The 16,338-nt window shown below is 48.4% G+C and overlaps 1 protein-coding gene across 4 annotated transcripts in view; it reads left to right on the forward strand.

Moving 5' to 3' along the window:
- Nucleotides 1–16,338, forward strand: part of SYT6 (synaptotagmin 6) — a 38,675-nt gene that overhangs the window by 12,911 nt on the left and 9,426 nt on the right. For 2 of the 4 annotated variants that reach the window (XM_068159532.1, XM_068159533.1), the window contains exons 2-5: nucleotides 6,814–7,150; nucleotides 9,936–10,494; nucleotides 14,410–14,530; nucleotides 16,009–16,180. In XM_068159532.1, coding sequence (XP_068015633.1) covers nucleotides 6,814–7,150; nucleotides 9,936–10,494; nucleotides 14,410–14,530; nucleotides 16,009–16,180 — 1,189 coding nt within the window. The remainder of the gene's footprint in view (nucleotides 1–6,813; nucleotides 7,151–9,935; nucleotides 10,495–14,409; nucleotides 14,531–16,008; nucleotides 16,181–16,338) is intronic. The other 2 variants (XM_068159534.1, XM_068159535.1) reach the window with 1 other exon arrangement.

Below are 16,338 nucleotides of genomic sequence, written 5' to 3' on the forward strand. Positions count from 1 at the left end.
ATAAGCATCTCATTTTTTTTGTCCTCCTTGAACTTCCACTCCTGGTATTTGAACCTTGTTTAAATGCAGAAGTAGCTGGAATGATTAATAGATGCTGGAGTACCGAGTGGATTGTGTTTTCTCTGTGGGGAGTGGGTGGAAGGAAAGCTAAATTACATCTTCAAGGTATTAAATATAACTCTTCACATTAAACTCAGGGTTGTCCATGAATCTCCTTAATGATAGTACAAGCTACTTCCCAGTAATGAAAGTCAATGTTGCCATAATTAGACCCATATTGTCTTGCAGTTAATAGACTGTTGTAATCATGGCTTTGTCATGGTATTAATCGTTTTCTGTTTGGACTTTGCTAATTATCCCCTTTGGTAACTCAGTTTGGGTATTATGAAGTCATCAGGGACATAAAGCTGAAAGGTAGTTCCACCATATTCTCTTAATTAGTTCCCATCCAAGCTGGAACAAAAGGGTCAGTTGTACTGGTGAGCTGCTGTCAGGGGAGGGGCTGGGCCAACCAAGAAATGATCCCTCTCACCTAAAACTGCTCCCTCTTACCTGAAACTGCTCCCTCTTACCTGAAACTGCTCCCTCTCACCTAAAACTGCTCCCTCTCACCTAAAACTGCTCCCTCTTACCTAAAACTGCTTTTGGCTTTACAGTTTGAAATTGCTCCACTGTCCCTGTGCCCTACCCTGAACCATTATAGTTTCATAGTTTCATTCATTCAGGGTTGGAAGGGACCACAAGGATCATCGAGTCCCAACCCCCCTGCCATGGGCAGGGACACCCCACACTAGATCAGGCTGGACAGAGCCTCATCCAGCCTGGCCTTAAACACCCCCAGGGACGGGGCCCCAACCACCTCCCTGGACAACCCATTCCAGGGTTTCACCACTCTCATGGGGAAGAACTTCCTCCTCACATCTAGCCTGAATCTCCCCACCTCCAGCTTCATTCCATTCCCCCTAGTCCTATCACTACCTGAGATCCTGAGAAGTCCTTCCCCAGCCTTCCTGTAGGCCCCCTTCAGATACTGGAAGGCCACAATTAGGTCACCTGGGAGCCTTCTCTTCTGCAGACTGAACAGCCCCAACTCCTTCAGTCTGTCCTCACAGGAGAGGTGCTCCAGCCCTCTGCTCATCCTTGTGGCCCTTCTCTGGACACGTTCCAGCACCTCCACATCCCTCTTGTAATAGGAACTCCAGAACTGGACACAGTACTCCAGGTGGAGTCTCACCAGGGCTGAGTAGAGGGGGAGGATCACCTCCCTCGACCTGCTAGCCACACTTCTCTTTCCTTTGAAAGGCAGTAGAAAGGAGTGACCTTCTCAAAGTTCAATAGTCTTGAGCCATTCTCTGAGTTTTGCTGGAAGATTCAGCAGCAGGATTGAGATGCTACAAAACCAGGGAAAAGAGAAGGCAAGTCAAAAGGGAAAGGCAGCTGTTTTCTGTTGGAGTCATTAGATATCAGACCTTTGTCCCCCTGGGATCCCCATTGTTTGCTGCTGACTTCAGGAGTTTCTGCAGTGAGGTTGTTCAGTGCTTGAGTCCCCCACCAAACATTCTTGGTCATGAACCTGCTTTGGATTTCAGTGCTTGAATATAACCTGGTCTCTCCTCTGTGTCCCCTGCCACTGACTTGAGGTGTCCCTGCACGTCCCTGGTGGTGTGCTGGTCTCACCACTGCTCCTGATGACTCTGGGAGCATGGTGCTGCCTGTGCCACCCTTCACCATGGGAGAGGAACGGTCCTGGGCATCAGCCAACCAGCTTTCTACCACCCTTCTCCCTGTTTCCTTTGTAGACACACAACTGCTCCTGCTGCAGGGAAGCCAGGCACAGTGTTGTGTTTCTAACTATTTGGTCTAAGCTCTCTGTACTGTCTCTACAGACCTTGATTCATTGGTTTCCCTTCTTCTGGGCTGCAGGGGCGGGAGTTCAGCCTCTCTGTTGACTCAGTTTTGATGTTTTTACCTCCTACTGCATAAGTGCTGATAAATGATCATTCATCACTAGCCTCTGGGGCGCAGCTTGCTTTCTCCTGCTCACTAAAGGGAAGCAGAGCAAAGACCATGATTCAAGAGCCTTCCCATGGATGTGCTACTGTCTGACCTGGCAGCAAGTGGCTTTCTGGAAGCTCTGTTTCTCTCTCCATCAGCTGCTCTGATGGGGAAGCTATGGTACCACTCAGCAAAAGGTATTCCTGGCTGAGAGGAGCCTTTCCCTGGTTCTCCTGGTGCTGAAATGCTTTTGGTGAAGGTCCTGGCTTTGCAGCAAAGGACAAGACTGTGGGTGGTGGTTGTCCATGGTCACTGCTGGGGCACCACTGCAGGGTTTTGTGTCTGTAGGGAGTGGGACAAAGTCTCTGTTTCCAGCTGAGGGTTCCTCTGGGAAGAGGCTCTCGCTCCCAGAGGGGAGGGAGACTGGAACACAGGCATGTTGCTTTGCATTGGCCTCCTCCTTCTTCCAAGCTTTAGCTTTTTAATTAAAAGTTGTAACAAAATCCATTTTCCAACATGGCAATTCTTGCTGTGTGAGGGTGAGGAACCAGCACCTAGTTTGGTAGGAGAGGAATGGAGGAAGCTGCTCTGCATTTCTGCAGCTCTGCTGACCTGAGAACAAAGCCACTAATAACTCACTGATGTCTTCTTAGAGAAGAATAGAATAGAGACATCATCCTTGTGCTCCTTCTCGAGTGGGACCTTTCCGAGAGTGGCAAGGTGCTGCTGTCCCTTGCTGGGAATAGCAATGCCACAAGCAGCTAGGAAGCTCCCAGGTGCTGGCTGGCTGTGGTGCAGGAAAGGTTGGCTCAAGCAGAGGCTGGACTATTCCTGTGTCATTCCATGCTGGATGGAGCAATTCCTGTCTCTCTCCCCTCCACACAGCAAGCCTTGGCTCTGTGGGATAGCATAAACACACCAGCAAATCTCTGCCCAGGGCTGAGGTGTCCTTTTGGTCTGTTCTGTCCTTGGAGGAGTCTTTGGGGGATCAGGCCTCACTTCTATCCATGCCAGCAATGCCCAAGCAATCTCTGGCCCTCTTAGATGAGGAATGATCTTGGTTTTCAGGGCTTTTTTTGCAAGTTGAAGGACATCTAAACTGTAACAGTTTGAACAGTGGATGGTTTTAAAAGTAACTGATATTTTCAAAAGAAAGCTCATTAAGTCAATTAAGGTCAGCTCAGTCCAAGTGATATTTCAGTTTAATAAGTCATGAAAAAAAAAGTCTTGGGGAACTCAATGTCATCTTCAGACAAACCAATATTCTCCACAGGCAGATGCTTAAAAAATGTCTGTAAAATCCTGATCCCTTTTACTTGTGTTTTATGTGAGCTGTCAGAGGAAAGAGTAGGAGGTCATGCATAAAAGTAGCTGTGAATCCTGTCAAAGACATTGGCAGTGCCAGCTCAGCAAGAAGGGACACCAACCAAGATCTTCCTCAAGCTGGCAACAGGTTTTCAAAATGGATATCTGATTAGTTCTGAGGTTTCCTGTTGAGGAGTCTGGTGTGCAAGCAGGGTCAGGTGTCTGGAGAAGTTCCTGGAATGGGCAGAAGCATCCTAAGTGATAGATAGATAGATAGATAGATAGGTAGGGAGATAGATAGGGAGATAGATAGATAGATAGATAGATAGATAGATAGATAGATAGATAGATAGATAGATAGGGAGATAGGTAGGGAGATAGATAGGTAGGGAGATAGGTAGGGAGATAGATAGGAAGATAGATAGATAGATAGATAGATAGATAGATAGATAGATAGATAGATAGATAGATAGATAGATAGGTAGGGATATAGATAGGTAGGGAGATAGGTAGGGAGATAGATAGGGAGATAGATAGATAGATAGATAGATAGATAGATAGATAGATAGATAGATAGATAGATAGATAGGTAGGGAGATAGATAGATAGATAGATAGGGAGATAGATAGGGAGATAGATAGGTAGGGAGATAGATAGATAGGTAGGGAGATAGATAGGTAGGGAGATAGATAGATAGATAGATAGATAGATAGATAGATAGATAGATAGAAAGAAGTGATAGACTCTGCACTGCACCCATTCCTTTGTAACAACAAAGACTGCTTGCAGCAAGTCCAGGTCCTGAAGTTTTCTTATGAAACTGGCAGTGAGCTTCCTGGGCACAGTTCCAAGACTGAACTCAAAGTATAGGAAAGTGGTAGCTCTGCGCTCTCTGCTTTGGTGAGAATTCATTTAGCCAAGTCTCTAAGGAAGCTCCACTGCTGACTTGTACAATCCTATTTATTATTGATTAAGACAGGGCCTATTTGTTCACCCCAGCAGTGATCAGTATGTCCACTTTGGAGCTACAGCAGAGAATAAATGGTGCAGCCTGACCTGTGCAGCAGGCTGGTGAGGGAGAGGAAAAGTTGCAAAAGCTTCTGGATGGCCTTTACTCTGCCAGCTTCCAGCCCTTCCTCTTGAGTCAAGGAAGCTGTGGGCAGTCAGGAAGGTTTGACTCAAGCTCTTAGTGACTTTGCTACACTGGGTGGTTTTGTGGAAGAGCAGAGCATTTTCTCTGGGGTATCAGAAACAACAGATGGTTTCCCAGGTGTTCAGCAGAGCTGCTTTGTTGTGGTGGAGATGTCACACCTTGTGCCTGATGCTTCCTTGAGATTTCACTTATGAGAACTGATGCAAAAATCCCAGGTGTATAGTAGCTGTTGCATTCCCAGCCAGCATGCTGGCAAAGATCATACAAATGGGTTCATTTGCTGGGGTGGTTCATCAGTGGTGCTGAGGTTGGGGTATTTTCATTGTTATTGAGTTGGGTTTGTATTTTGTCAAGAGAAAAACTTGGCCTTTCCTCATGTTTCATTAAACATTAAATGTCTTACTACAACTGCACTGAATAACAGAATCACAGAATCACCAAGGTTGGAAGACACCTCAAAGATCATCAAGTCCAACCTGGCACCACAGACCTCATGACTAAACCATGGCACCAAGTGCCACATCCAATCCCCTCTTGAGCACCTCCAGGGATGGTGACTCCACCACCTCCAGGGATGGTGACTCCACCACCTCCCTGGGCAGCACATTCCAATGGTCAACAACTCTCTCTGTGAAGAACTTTCTCCTCACCTTCAACCTAAACTTCCCCTGGCACAGCTTGAGGCTGTGTCCTCTTGTTCTGGTGCTGGTTGCCTGGGAGAAGAGACCAACCCCCACCTGGCTACAACATCCCTTCAGGGAGTTGTAGACAGCAAGAAGGTCTCCCCTGAGCCTCCTCTTCTCCAGGCTAAGCAACCCCAGCTCCCTCAGCCTCTCCTCACAGGGCTGTGCTCAAGGCCTCTCCCCAGCCTTGTTGCCCTTCTCTGGATGTGTTCAAGTGTCTCAATGTCCTTCTTAAACTGATGGGCCCAGAACTGGACACAGTAACTGGTCACAGAACTGGTCACTGCATGACCAAAGGAAACAGAAGGTGGTCTTACAACTTCTGTTTAAGGTAAAGCATATGTCAGGGACCCCATTTACAGCAGCTGTGATGAAGCACAGGTCTGAGCTTCCCAGTTTATCTCCTAAGAGCTAAAGTGCCTGGTCAGGATGGATTTTCACAGAATCCCCAAATCCCAGCATGACAGAAGTGACCTCTGGTTTGTGGTCCAAGCATACTAGTGAGAGGCAGTGGTTATTTGTGTCTAACCTGCTGGAGTGTTTGGTATTTTCTTGCCTGCCTTTCTGCCCTGACTTGCACTTTGGTGATTTAAGGAGTGTGGCTTTATGGCCACTACAAAGAACACAGCAGGAAATCAAGGGACTGTCCATGAACTCACAGTGATCTGTGACTGAATCACCTGAACTCCTGACACTGCAGACTGAACTCCAGAGCCAAAACCTGTCTTCATCCTCAGGGACTGGCATTCTTTGTGGTTCTAAACTACTGGAATTCTGGGTTTGGTGGGAATCTGGGAATTAATACACTGTTAGAAAGGAACTCAAAATAGTCAGTGTTTTCTCTTATGAAGTGCTGTGAATCATTTCACAGTCTGGATCACATTTATCTATCTATAGATAGATATTTTCCTTCTTTCCTGATTCTTCAGCCATAGTCATGGAAGCTCTTGCCTCTCTAGAAGAAGATCAAAATGCTGAAATGCATCACATGTGAGGTAAAAGGGACTCAGTTTCTGTGCTATTCAGGATAAGGAAGAATGTGTAGCACTTGCTGTACAGCCTCCTTCTATGTTTGGTTTCACTGCATCAGCAGCTTGTGATTTGGGGGTTTTAAATTTGTGCTGGCATTTACTTTCTGTTCCCTGTGGGCACATCTGGATAAGATGTGAGTGTTGATAGTACAACAGCAATCTGCTTCCAGGAGCAGGGTTGATAGATTTATTTTTAAATGCAGGGTCTGAGCACCTGTGGTATGAAGCAAAAAGGAAAGGCAGTTTGTGTGGGTAAGCACTGGAGCTTGTTTCTGTTATGTAGTTCTGCAGTTCTTCTTGATTTCAGACTCTGCAGTCTGCTGAAGTCACATAACAGAGCAGGGATGATGTTTCATAGCCAGTCTAAGCATCATGGTGCAGACCTTCCTAGCTCTGGCCGTCTGGAGACACCCATTTCTCCTCACATGTGTTTGGGGCAGGGAGCAGTCCCGAACCTCTCAGGGAGTGCTCACCTGGATTTGACTCTTGGCTGCAGAACCTGCTAAGAGCTCTCCATTAGCGGTGATGCAAATCAGTTTGCACTGTTTCTTCCCTTTACTTATGGCTTTCTCACCATATTTCTTTTCTCTTCTCCTTTCCCATTCCTCCCCTCTCCCTGTCGCTGTTGCCTTCTCTCCCTCTGTAGAGCTCTCCGTCAGCCTCCTTGCAGTGATAGTTATTGTGTGTGGACTGGCCCTGGTGGCAGTTTTTCTGTTTCTCTTTTGGAAGCTGTGCTGGGTTCCCTGGAGGAACAAGGCCGTTTCTTCTAACCTGGCCGTCCTGCAGAGCGAGGCGGGCTGCAGTAAGGACAGCATGGCAGACAAGCTCAAGGACGCGGGGGCTGTGAGTTTCCTGGAGGCAGCAGTGAAGATCAGCCACACGTCGCCTGACATCCCTGCAGAGGTCCAGATGTCCATGAAGGACCACATCATGCGGCGCACGCGGATCCAGCGGCAAACCACCGAGCCTGCGTCTTCCACCAGGTGAGTGGACACAGCTCCTCTGGATGCTGCTCCTCTGGACACAGCTCCTCTGGATGCTGCTTCTCTGGACACAGCTCCTCTGGACACTGCTCCTCTGGACGCTGCTCCTCTGGATGCTGCTCCTCTGGATGCTGCTCCTCTGGACACAGCTCCTCTGGATGCTGCTCCTCAGGACACAGCTCCTCTGGACACAGCTCCTCTGGACACAGCTCCTCTGGATGCTGCTCCTCTGGACATAGCTCCTCTGGACACAGCTCCTCTGGACGCTGCTCCTCTGGATGCTGCTCCTCTGGACACTGCTCCTCTGGACACAGCTCCTCTGGATGCTGCTCCTCTGGACACTGCTCCTCTGGACACAGCTCCTCTGGATGCTGCTCCTCTGGACACAGCTCCTCTGGACACAGCTCCTCTGGATGCTGCTCCTCTGGATGCTGCTCCTCTGGACACAGCTCCTCTGGACACTGCTCCTCTGGACACTGCTACTCTGGACGCTGCTCATCTGGACGCTGCTCCTCTGGACGCTGCTCCTCTGGATGCTGCTCCTCTGGACACAGCTCCTCCGGATGCTGCTCCTCTGGATGCTGCTCCCCTGGACACAGCTCCTCTGGATGCTGCTCCCCTGGACACAGCTCCTCTGGATGCTGCTCCCCTGGACACAGCTCCCCTGGATGCTGCTCCCCTGGATGCTGCTCCTCTGGATGCTGCTCCTCTGGATGCTGCTCCCCTGGACACAGCTCCTCTGGATGCTGCTCCTCTGGACACAGCTCCTCTGGACGCTGCTCCTCTGGATGCTGCTCCTCTGGACACTGCTCCTCTGGATGCTGCTCCTCTGGACACAGCTCCTCTGGACGCTGCTCCTCTGGATGCTGCTCCTCTGGACACAGCTCCTCTGGACGCTGCTCCTCTGGACACTGCTCCTCTGGATGCAGCTCCTCTGGACACTGATCCTCTGAAAACAGCCCCTCAGGGAGCTGGGAGAGGCATTCAGTGGAGTCCCAGGTTCAGATACCTGCAGGGAGACTAAAGAAAGTGCTGCCACCTGCATGCTGGATTACCAGAGCCTGGTCATTACCCAACTGCTGTGTCTGGGGCTGGCTTACTGTGGGTCCTCTTAACACAATCAAGGATTCAAGCCCTATTATTGTGACTTGACCTCATTGTGTCAAGCCATTGGTGTGCTTTGGAGGCTTTAATTTGGTTCCCACATGAGAGGCAGGCTGAGGTATTGATGATGGTTGGCTGTCAGACAGAATTAGTCCTCTCTGCTCTCTCTTGCTGTTGTGGCTCCCAGCAGGAACAGTCGGATAAGCAGAACTGATGCTCGCTGGCTGCACAGCTCGGAACCAGCTGTGCCAGGGCTTGTGCTCTGCATGTCTCTGCTTCAGCTGGGGACAGGCCTCTGAACATCTCACTCAGGAGATCAGGAACAGGCTCCACAAACCTTGGGACACCTTGGCAACAATACTGAGAAATACGGTACCTCGTCCTTGGCACAGAAGGCTGTGAAACTAGGACAGGAGAGGGGGATGGCAGGGTCCTGGCTGTGTCCCAGCACTCCTGCTCTCTTTGCTGGCCGTGGCCATGGTGTGTGCAGGACTGCCCCTGCCAAAGAAGGCATTGCTCAGAAAATCAGCTGCAGTCTTGCAGGATTAATAAGGCACTGATCTCAGCCTTCTGTTTGAAGAAATTGGAGTTAAAATCAACTTGGTGACAACTGCAATTGTGCCACACACTCCTCTATTTAACTGCTCTGCTTTTTGGACAGCTGGTGGCCTCTCTGCCATGAACACACTCATTCTGCTGTCATTACACCTTTCCAACAGAGGAGAAAGCAAAAGCTCAGCCTGTCTGAATTAGGACAAACAAAATAGGACTTGGTTGTACGTGGGAAGGTTTCAAATCCATTTTCTCGAGTGAAAGAGCCCAGCATGAAACAGGCAGGCAGCCAGGTCCAGGGACTCTGGGGAACAACCTCAGCCATTTGGGATCTCTGACTCACAGCCTAGACTAGCCCAGGCCAAAATGCCTTTGAGGAAAGAAGTGAGGTCTCAGAGCACCACTTATCACCAAAAGTTAGTGCTCTGGCTGTGCAAGTTCTTAGTATGGTTGAATAACTCCATGTTCTGCTCTTGTAAACAAAAGATAATCTCCAATAATGCTGGGAGTCCACAGAAAGCTTTTATGCTTTGCTTAGATAAAGCTTTGCTTGCACACAGTGCCCCTCGTGCTGGAGGGGAGCTTAAGGCTAGAGGCAGCTCCCACATGAGGCTCTGTTCTCCTCCCTGGCAGGAATTATCTACCAGTTTCTGATGAGAGGCTGTTGGAGAAGTTTGGAAGCACCAATACCCAGAATAAAACCCTAACTTTCTGAGCTGCTTGTGGTTGTGTCTCACTTTATTATTCTTTTTTCCTTTTCTTCTTTCTGCCTGAGGGAAGCTTAGTGCCAGGGTCTTGGAACTGCAAGGATAGTGGGTGGGAAAAATTCTCCACACTGGGTTGTCTATGGCCTGGTTAAGGAGTTGTTTGGTCTCATATATTTAGCTGTGGGGTATTATTTGCATAACAGGTGAAAAAGTGAAGCTTGCCACTTGGAAAATTAGGAAATTTGCTGGCAGTGTTCCCTTCGGTGTTCATTTCCATACTGGAGATGGTTCCTGTAGAGGCCAGGAGCACCTGGTACGTTCATTCTTGTGCTCTCTGTGCTTCCTAGCGTCAGTAGTCCAGCAGAGAAAAAGGAGAGAAATGTCCTGGGAATGGCAAACACTGTTGTGTCTTCCTCCTGCAGGCACATCTCCTTCAAGAGGCACCTGCCTCGGCAGATGCACGTGTCCAGCATGGACTACGGCATGGACTCACCGGAGGTGGCTGAGCAGCCGACCAGCATCGGTCGCATCAAGCCTGAGCTCTATAAGCAAAAATCTGTTGACTCTGAGGACCCTAAGAAAGAGGCATCAAAAACTTGTGGGAAAATTAACTTCACTCTCAAGTATGACTATGAGACCGAGACGCTGACCGTCCGAATTCTCAGGGCTTTTGACTTGCCAGCCAAAGACTTCTGCGGCAGCTCAGATCCCTACGTGAAGATCTACCTCCTGCCTGATAGAAAGCGCAAGTTCCAGACACGAGTCCACAGGAAGACTCTGAATCCCACCTTCGATGAGTCCTTCCACTTCCCTGTGCCCCATGAGGAGCTGGTGAGCAGGAAGCTCCACCTGAGCGTCTTTGACTTCGACAGGTTCTCCAGACACGACATGATAGGAGAAGTTATCTTGGAGAACTTGTTTGAGGACTCAGACCTTTCCCGGGAGACTTCCATCTGGAAGGACATTCAGTACGCAACAACAGTGAGTATTTGCTGTGGTGGGTCCTGCCTGCTCTGTGGTGCTGTGGCACATGGTACCTGTTGGTGTGGAGGACAGGCATTGAGTATGTCCAGAGCTTGTTGGGGGCAGGGTGTGGGTTGCATTCCCTCTGAAAGCGAAGCCAAACATCAGAGAGGGAAAAGTCTCAGCCACTTCCAGTGTTGCAGGGAGCTGGCAGGAGTCACCTTGTCCCATCGATCGCCGAGCACAGAAGCAATGACATTAACCTCTACATAATAGCTGCCTGCTCCTCCACTGTCCTCCCAGGAGGACCTGGCTGATTCTGAGGGCAAACAAATGATTGAACTGCTTTAGTTGGATTCCAAGTCAGTTGTCATCTTCGTCATTTCATGTTATTTCTGAAACCGGGTTATGAGATCTCCTCACCCCTGTGGCTCAGAGCACAGGCCCTGACAGATCTTTCCTAGTGATTGATGTGACCCCCATGACTTAGAATCATAGGATTGTTTTGGTTGGAAGAGATGTTTAAGATCATTCAGTCCAGCCATTAACCCAGCCCTGCCAGATCACCACTGAACCATGCCCCACATGGAGGCTTTTAAACCCTCCAAGGCATGGTGACTCTGCCACTTCCTTGGGCAGCCTATTCCAGGGCTTCACAATCCTTTGGGGGAACAAATCTTTGTTACATGGTAGGAATTAAATTGGAAAGGGGTAACACTTGGTCTCACCAGAGTAAAAGCACATAGACCATGAAGTGGCAGGAGAAGATTATGGAGTTTTTAACCTGTGTGTGGTGTGTGTTTCACTGGGAGGGTTCTGCAAGAAACAGTGGATATTTTCCTAGCTAAGTAAACTAATTTAATGGGAAAGAAAAACCAACACACACAAAGATGGAGAGGCACCAACAGGAGGGTTATTAAAGGAAAAGCCTCCAGAGATGGTGTGAGAGGAGCAGAACCACCATCATGGCCAAGACACGTTGTGCACCCACAGAACGTCAAGGGCATCATTTGGTGCCATGCCCTCATTCTCTCTGGGCCGTTCTTTGGGAAATGGTACGTCTCAGTCAGCTGGAACACACCCAAGGACACTTCTGTTTAATTAAAAATGAGAAGGGTAAATACAGTTTTCATAATAGCCAAGGAAAGCTCTGGGTGACTAAGAATACATCAGATCAATCGTGTGGGCACGGAGAGAGGAGCGCACTTAAGGGACGATCGGAGCTGTTCAGGTGGCTAGCACTCCACTGCTTAATTAATGACTGTGCAGCTTGTGAATCAGGGAAGCATTTTTGGTTTCAGGTCTGCAGAGGTTATTGATTCAGAGCTTCCATTATTTCCTAAGAGGTACTGCTAGGAATTTTGGAAGTGTCCCAATGTCTGCAAGCTACGAGAAGATAATGTACCCGCAGGACGCCACTTACGCTCCTGCGTGCCTGGTTGCAAGGAACAATCTCTTAACAGTGGTTCATTAAGGCAAGCAGGAGATCAGAGTGGGAACTCTGAGTGGGTGAGAGTCTGAAACTCTTTATCCACCAGCAAGCAGCCACCTTCTAAGACAACATTTGCTGAGACACTTACAAGTTTGTTGTGCTGTCCAGAAAACGTTTGGCTGCTGCTGCTGCTTCTTTCATCCACGCTGTGCTTGAGGACATTCACAATTTATTTCCAAGCAAAGTCTTGTCAAGAATCAAGACTTTTGTCTAAGGCTCATTAGTATTCTGAGTGGCTAAGTGCAATAAATATCTAATCTTTGCCTTACCAGAGGACAAGAAGGAAATCATTTGGCAAAAATCTCATCTATCAACAAGATCTATTCTCCTAACACTTAGCAAAGCTGTAAGGGCCTAATGCATTTACTCCTCTTTCTAGTTCCATCATTCTATTCCTAACAGCTACCATTCCTTTTCAGCAGATCATTAGATCAGATTGATACAAATCCAACACTCCCTTTCTAAAAACAAACAGGCTGTTTGCTCTACAGATGTAGGGCCTGTATGTAGAAAATATGATTATTATTTTTTTTCATTTAAACCCATTTTTTGGAAGTGTTTCATAGTTTCATAATTTCATAGTTTCATTCAGGGTTGGAAGGGACCACAAGGATCATCTAGTTCCAACCCCCCTGCCATGGGCAGGGACACCCCACACTAGATCAGGCTGGACAGAGCCTCATCCAGCCTGGGCTTAAACACCTCCAGGGACGGGGCCTCGACCACCTCCCTGGACAACCCATTCCAGGGTTTCACCACTCTCATGGGGAAGAACCTCCTCCTCACATCTAGCCTGAATCTCCCCACCTCCAGCTTCATTCCATTCCCCCTAGTCCTATCACTACCTGAGATCCTGAGAAGTCCTTCCCCAACCTTTCTGTAGCCCCCTTCAGATACTGGAAGGCCACAATGAGGTCACCTCAGAGCCTTCTCTTCTGCAGACTGAACAGCCCCAACTCGTTCAGTCTGTCCTCATAGGAGAGGTGCTCCAGCCCTCTGCTCATCCTTGTGGCCCTTCTCTGGACACCTTCCAGCACCTCCACATCCCTCTTGTAATAGGGGCTCCAGAACTGGACACAGTACTCCAGGTGGGGTCTCACCAGAGCTGAGTAGAGGGGGAGGATCACCTCCCTCGACCTGCTGGCCACACTTCTCCTGCTGCAGCCCAGGATCTGATTGGCCTTGCAGGCTGCAAGTGCACATTGAGAGCTCCTGTTGAGCTTTTTGTCCACCAGTACCCCCAAGTCTCTCTCCTCAGGGCTACTTTCCAGCCAGTCACTGCCCAGCCTGTATTTGTGCCTGGGATTGCCTCGATCCAGATGCAGGACCCTGCATTTGCTCTTATAAGTGTTTGGAAACCTTTCTGCTGACTTCAGAGGAGAGTGTTTTCTAGTTTAAACAATACTCTTGGTTTGCTTATTTTCTTTGTCCTGAACTCCTGTGAGCAAGGCACTGATAGCCTGAGCTTTCAGGAGGTGTAGTAGATAAGGCTGCATGTGCAAGAGGGGCTGAGAATGAGGTGTGATAGCTGTATTATGGAGCATTAAAGGAGTAAATTGTATTGACCTCTGTAGTCCAGAAGCTACCAAATGTTTCTGAGTGCCATCTACTGGTTAATTCACTGTTGATATACATATACACACCTGTGCTTGTTAGCTCTTTGATGGCATCTCAGAGGGATTGTTTGTCCAAATGATAATAGTATGCCACAGCCTACAAGTTCAGCTGCCACTGAGTAGTTAACCACTTCATGAGTCTCTTCTGTTTTAAAGCTGTGGTCTGTAACCACCTTGTAATTCATGCTCAGCTTCAGAGAAAATCACCCTGTTACTGAGAGCCATCTGCACTCTCTGCCAGAGCATTTAGTACCAGCAAAGTCCCTCAGCCCTGTTACTGATCAATGGCTGTACCAGAAAGTCAGCTGTGGAACTTGCACAGCCAGAGCACACAGCCCTGCTGCCTGTGCACGTCTCAGCTCCCTGTGACCTCACTCTGTTTGTGCTACATTCCTTCACTTGAGGAAACAGATGTTGGTGTCACACACATGGCACTGGGAGATACACACTGTACATTCAAACAAAACTTGCTACTGATCTGATGTCCTTAATGTCCTGATTTCACTTGGCTCTGCCTAAGCAATGGAGCAGATGTAGAAGAACATGAGCTGTAACTGTGCAGCAGGGAGCTCAAACCCTGCTGAGGAAGTGATTCGAAGCAGCAACATTAGGGGACACATTTTTTTCCCCTGTTCCCTTCATTCACTTTTAGCCAAAGAATGTTGGGATTCACTGGAAGCACCACCACACAGCAAAGGGCTGAGAGTGAGAGAGCAGAGCAGAGCAGAGCCTGTTTGAGTGCACGAAGCATGGTGGTGGAGGCTGGAGGCAGCCTGGCTGGTTCTTGCATGTTTCCAATACGATGTCTCCTCTGTTTTATTGAAGGAAAGCGTGGACCTGGGAGAGATCATGTTTTCCCTTTGTTATTTGCCAACTGCAGGTCGCCTCACCTTAACAGTCATTAAATGCAGGAACCTCAAAGCTATGGATATCACTGGATACTCAGGTAGGTGCTCAACGGCTGAGAAGGGCCACACTGCATCCCCGCTTTCTCCTCCTCTCTCAAGGTAGCCTCAAAGGTTAGCAGGCATAAGTCTTGGTGCCAAGGCTGTAGCATCATGGGCACACCTGACAGAGCTTTGTCTGTGTGTTAGCTATAAACCAATAATGTAAAGTAGCTTTATCTTTTAAACCCATTCCTAAGGGGATGAATCCATGGAAGGTGACTACATCCATGAAGGAGACTGCCAGCTGTTCCCCTTCCCACTGAAGAGTTTGCAGGGGCAAAGCTCTGATCCATCTTTTGGGCTGGATACCTCAGATCTGTTGCAGATACTGGCTCCAGCAGTTTTATGTGAGCAGGGACTTTTCCACCAGAAAATCTCCTCCAGCCAGAATCAGTCATTTCATCCCAGGATTAGGAAAGCCTCATGGGCCACCTGGGCAAATCCCCGTTGAAGTACATCCTTCATTTCAGTGGCCAGTACTCAAACATTAGGCTCAAAGCCACCTGAAGACCTCATGCATTCACAGCTCCAAAGAGCTGGTTTTCAAACTCAGCATGCACAAATTCTGGGTTTCAAGATAAAAAGCAGTTTCTTTGCCAGAGCTCAGCATCAGAGTATTTGAACTTCACTCCTGACTTGTACAGAAGTCAGTCACACTACAGCAAAAGGTCTTTGCAGAAAACATTTCTGCTCAGTTGGAGCTTGATGCCATATGAAATGTCTGAGAACTGAGGCTGCAGAGGAAGCTGGGAAAGCATTTCTGCAACCACACATTGCATGTTTACTGTCACTGGAAAATGTGTTGAAATCACCTGGGCAGCCCTTGCAGCAAACAGAGGCTGCTTGCAGCTTGAGGGCATTGTGCTGTGTTCAGCCAGGGAAGCAGAGCTCTCCCCTGGTGCCTTTTCTTTCTGCTGCTCTCTGATGTTGGGAAAACAGGTTTCAAAATTCCCCTGTCACTGTAACTGCCACGTGGTGTTAGCAATTGATAGTTTGGGGGGCAGCGCAGTGCAAAACATCCCTCCTGCCTGTCTGGATTCTCCAGATGCTGTGTTACAGTTTGCTCTCTTAGGCAAATTGTGAAAACTGCAGGGGTTTGCTGTCTGTGACATGCTGGAATGCCTGAGCACCCAGTGCCCATTCTCATCTTCTGATATCATTATCTTCACTGGGCTCTTGGTTTGGAATGTGTCTTCTTATGCCTGCAAACCCTTAGCACAGAAAACCTGGTGGAAACATCTGCTCTTCTCCTCTGAAGAGGCTGTGGTGCTGGTCTTCCATGTCAGCACTCACACCAGTATGAGAAATGGTGGATTCCACTGGTACACAGACATCCCTCTTTCTAAAAGTACCTTTGAGAAGTGCCTTTGGCTCATGGTACCTTGCAGTACATCCTTCAGTGATGGTTTCTGTACGGTGAGGGTAACAAAATGAGCCTCCATATATAGAAGACCTTTTCCTCTCTCTCCCTCTCCAGACCCATATGTCAAAGTGTCTTTGCTCTGTGATGGGCGAAGACTGAAAAAGAAGAAAACCACCATCAAGAAAAACACACTTAATCCCACTTACAATGAAGCAATAATCTTTGACATTCCCCCAGAAAACATGGATCAAGTCAGTCTGCTGATCTCCGTCATGGATTACGATAGGTAGGTAGGAGGCTCTGGAGAGCTGGAAGGGAAAACAACTTTTGGGTGCTGGTTGGGTGCTCAGCAGCCACCTTCCCCAGTGTCAGGGCTTGGATTGCACAGCTCTCTTGAATCAATCTGTCCCTAGTGATTTACTGTTCAAGTGGTATTTGTGGTTA

The sequence above is a fragment of the Melanerpes formicivorus genome, unplaced genomic scaffold (assembly GCF_026170545.1).
Source record: "Melanerpes formicivorus ecotype bairdi unplaced genomic scaffold, bMelFor1.0.p_v2 SCAF_46, whole genome shotgun sequence".
In the NCBI taxonomy this organism is placed as follows: Eukaryota; Metazoa; Chordata; class Aves; order Piciformes; family Picidae; genus Melanerpes; species Melanerpes formicivorus.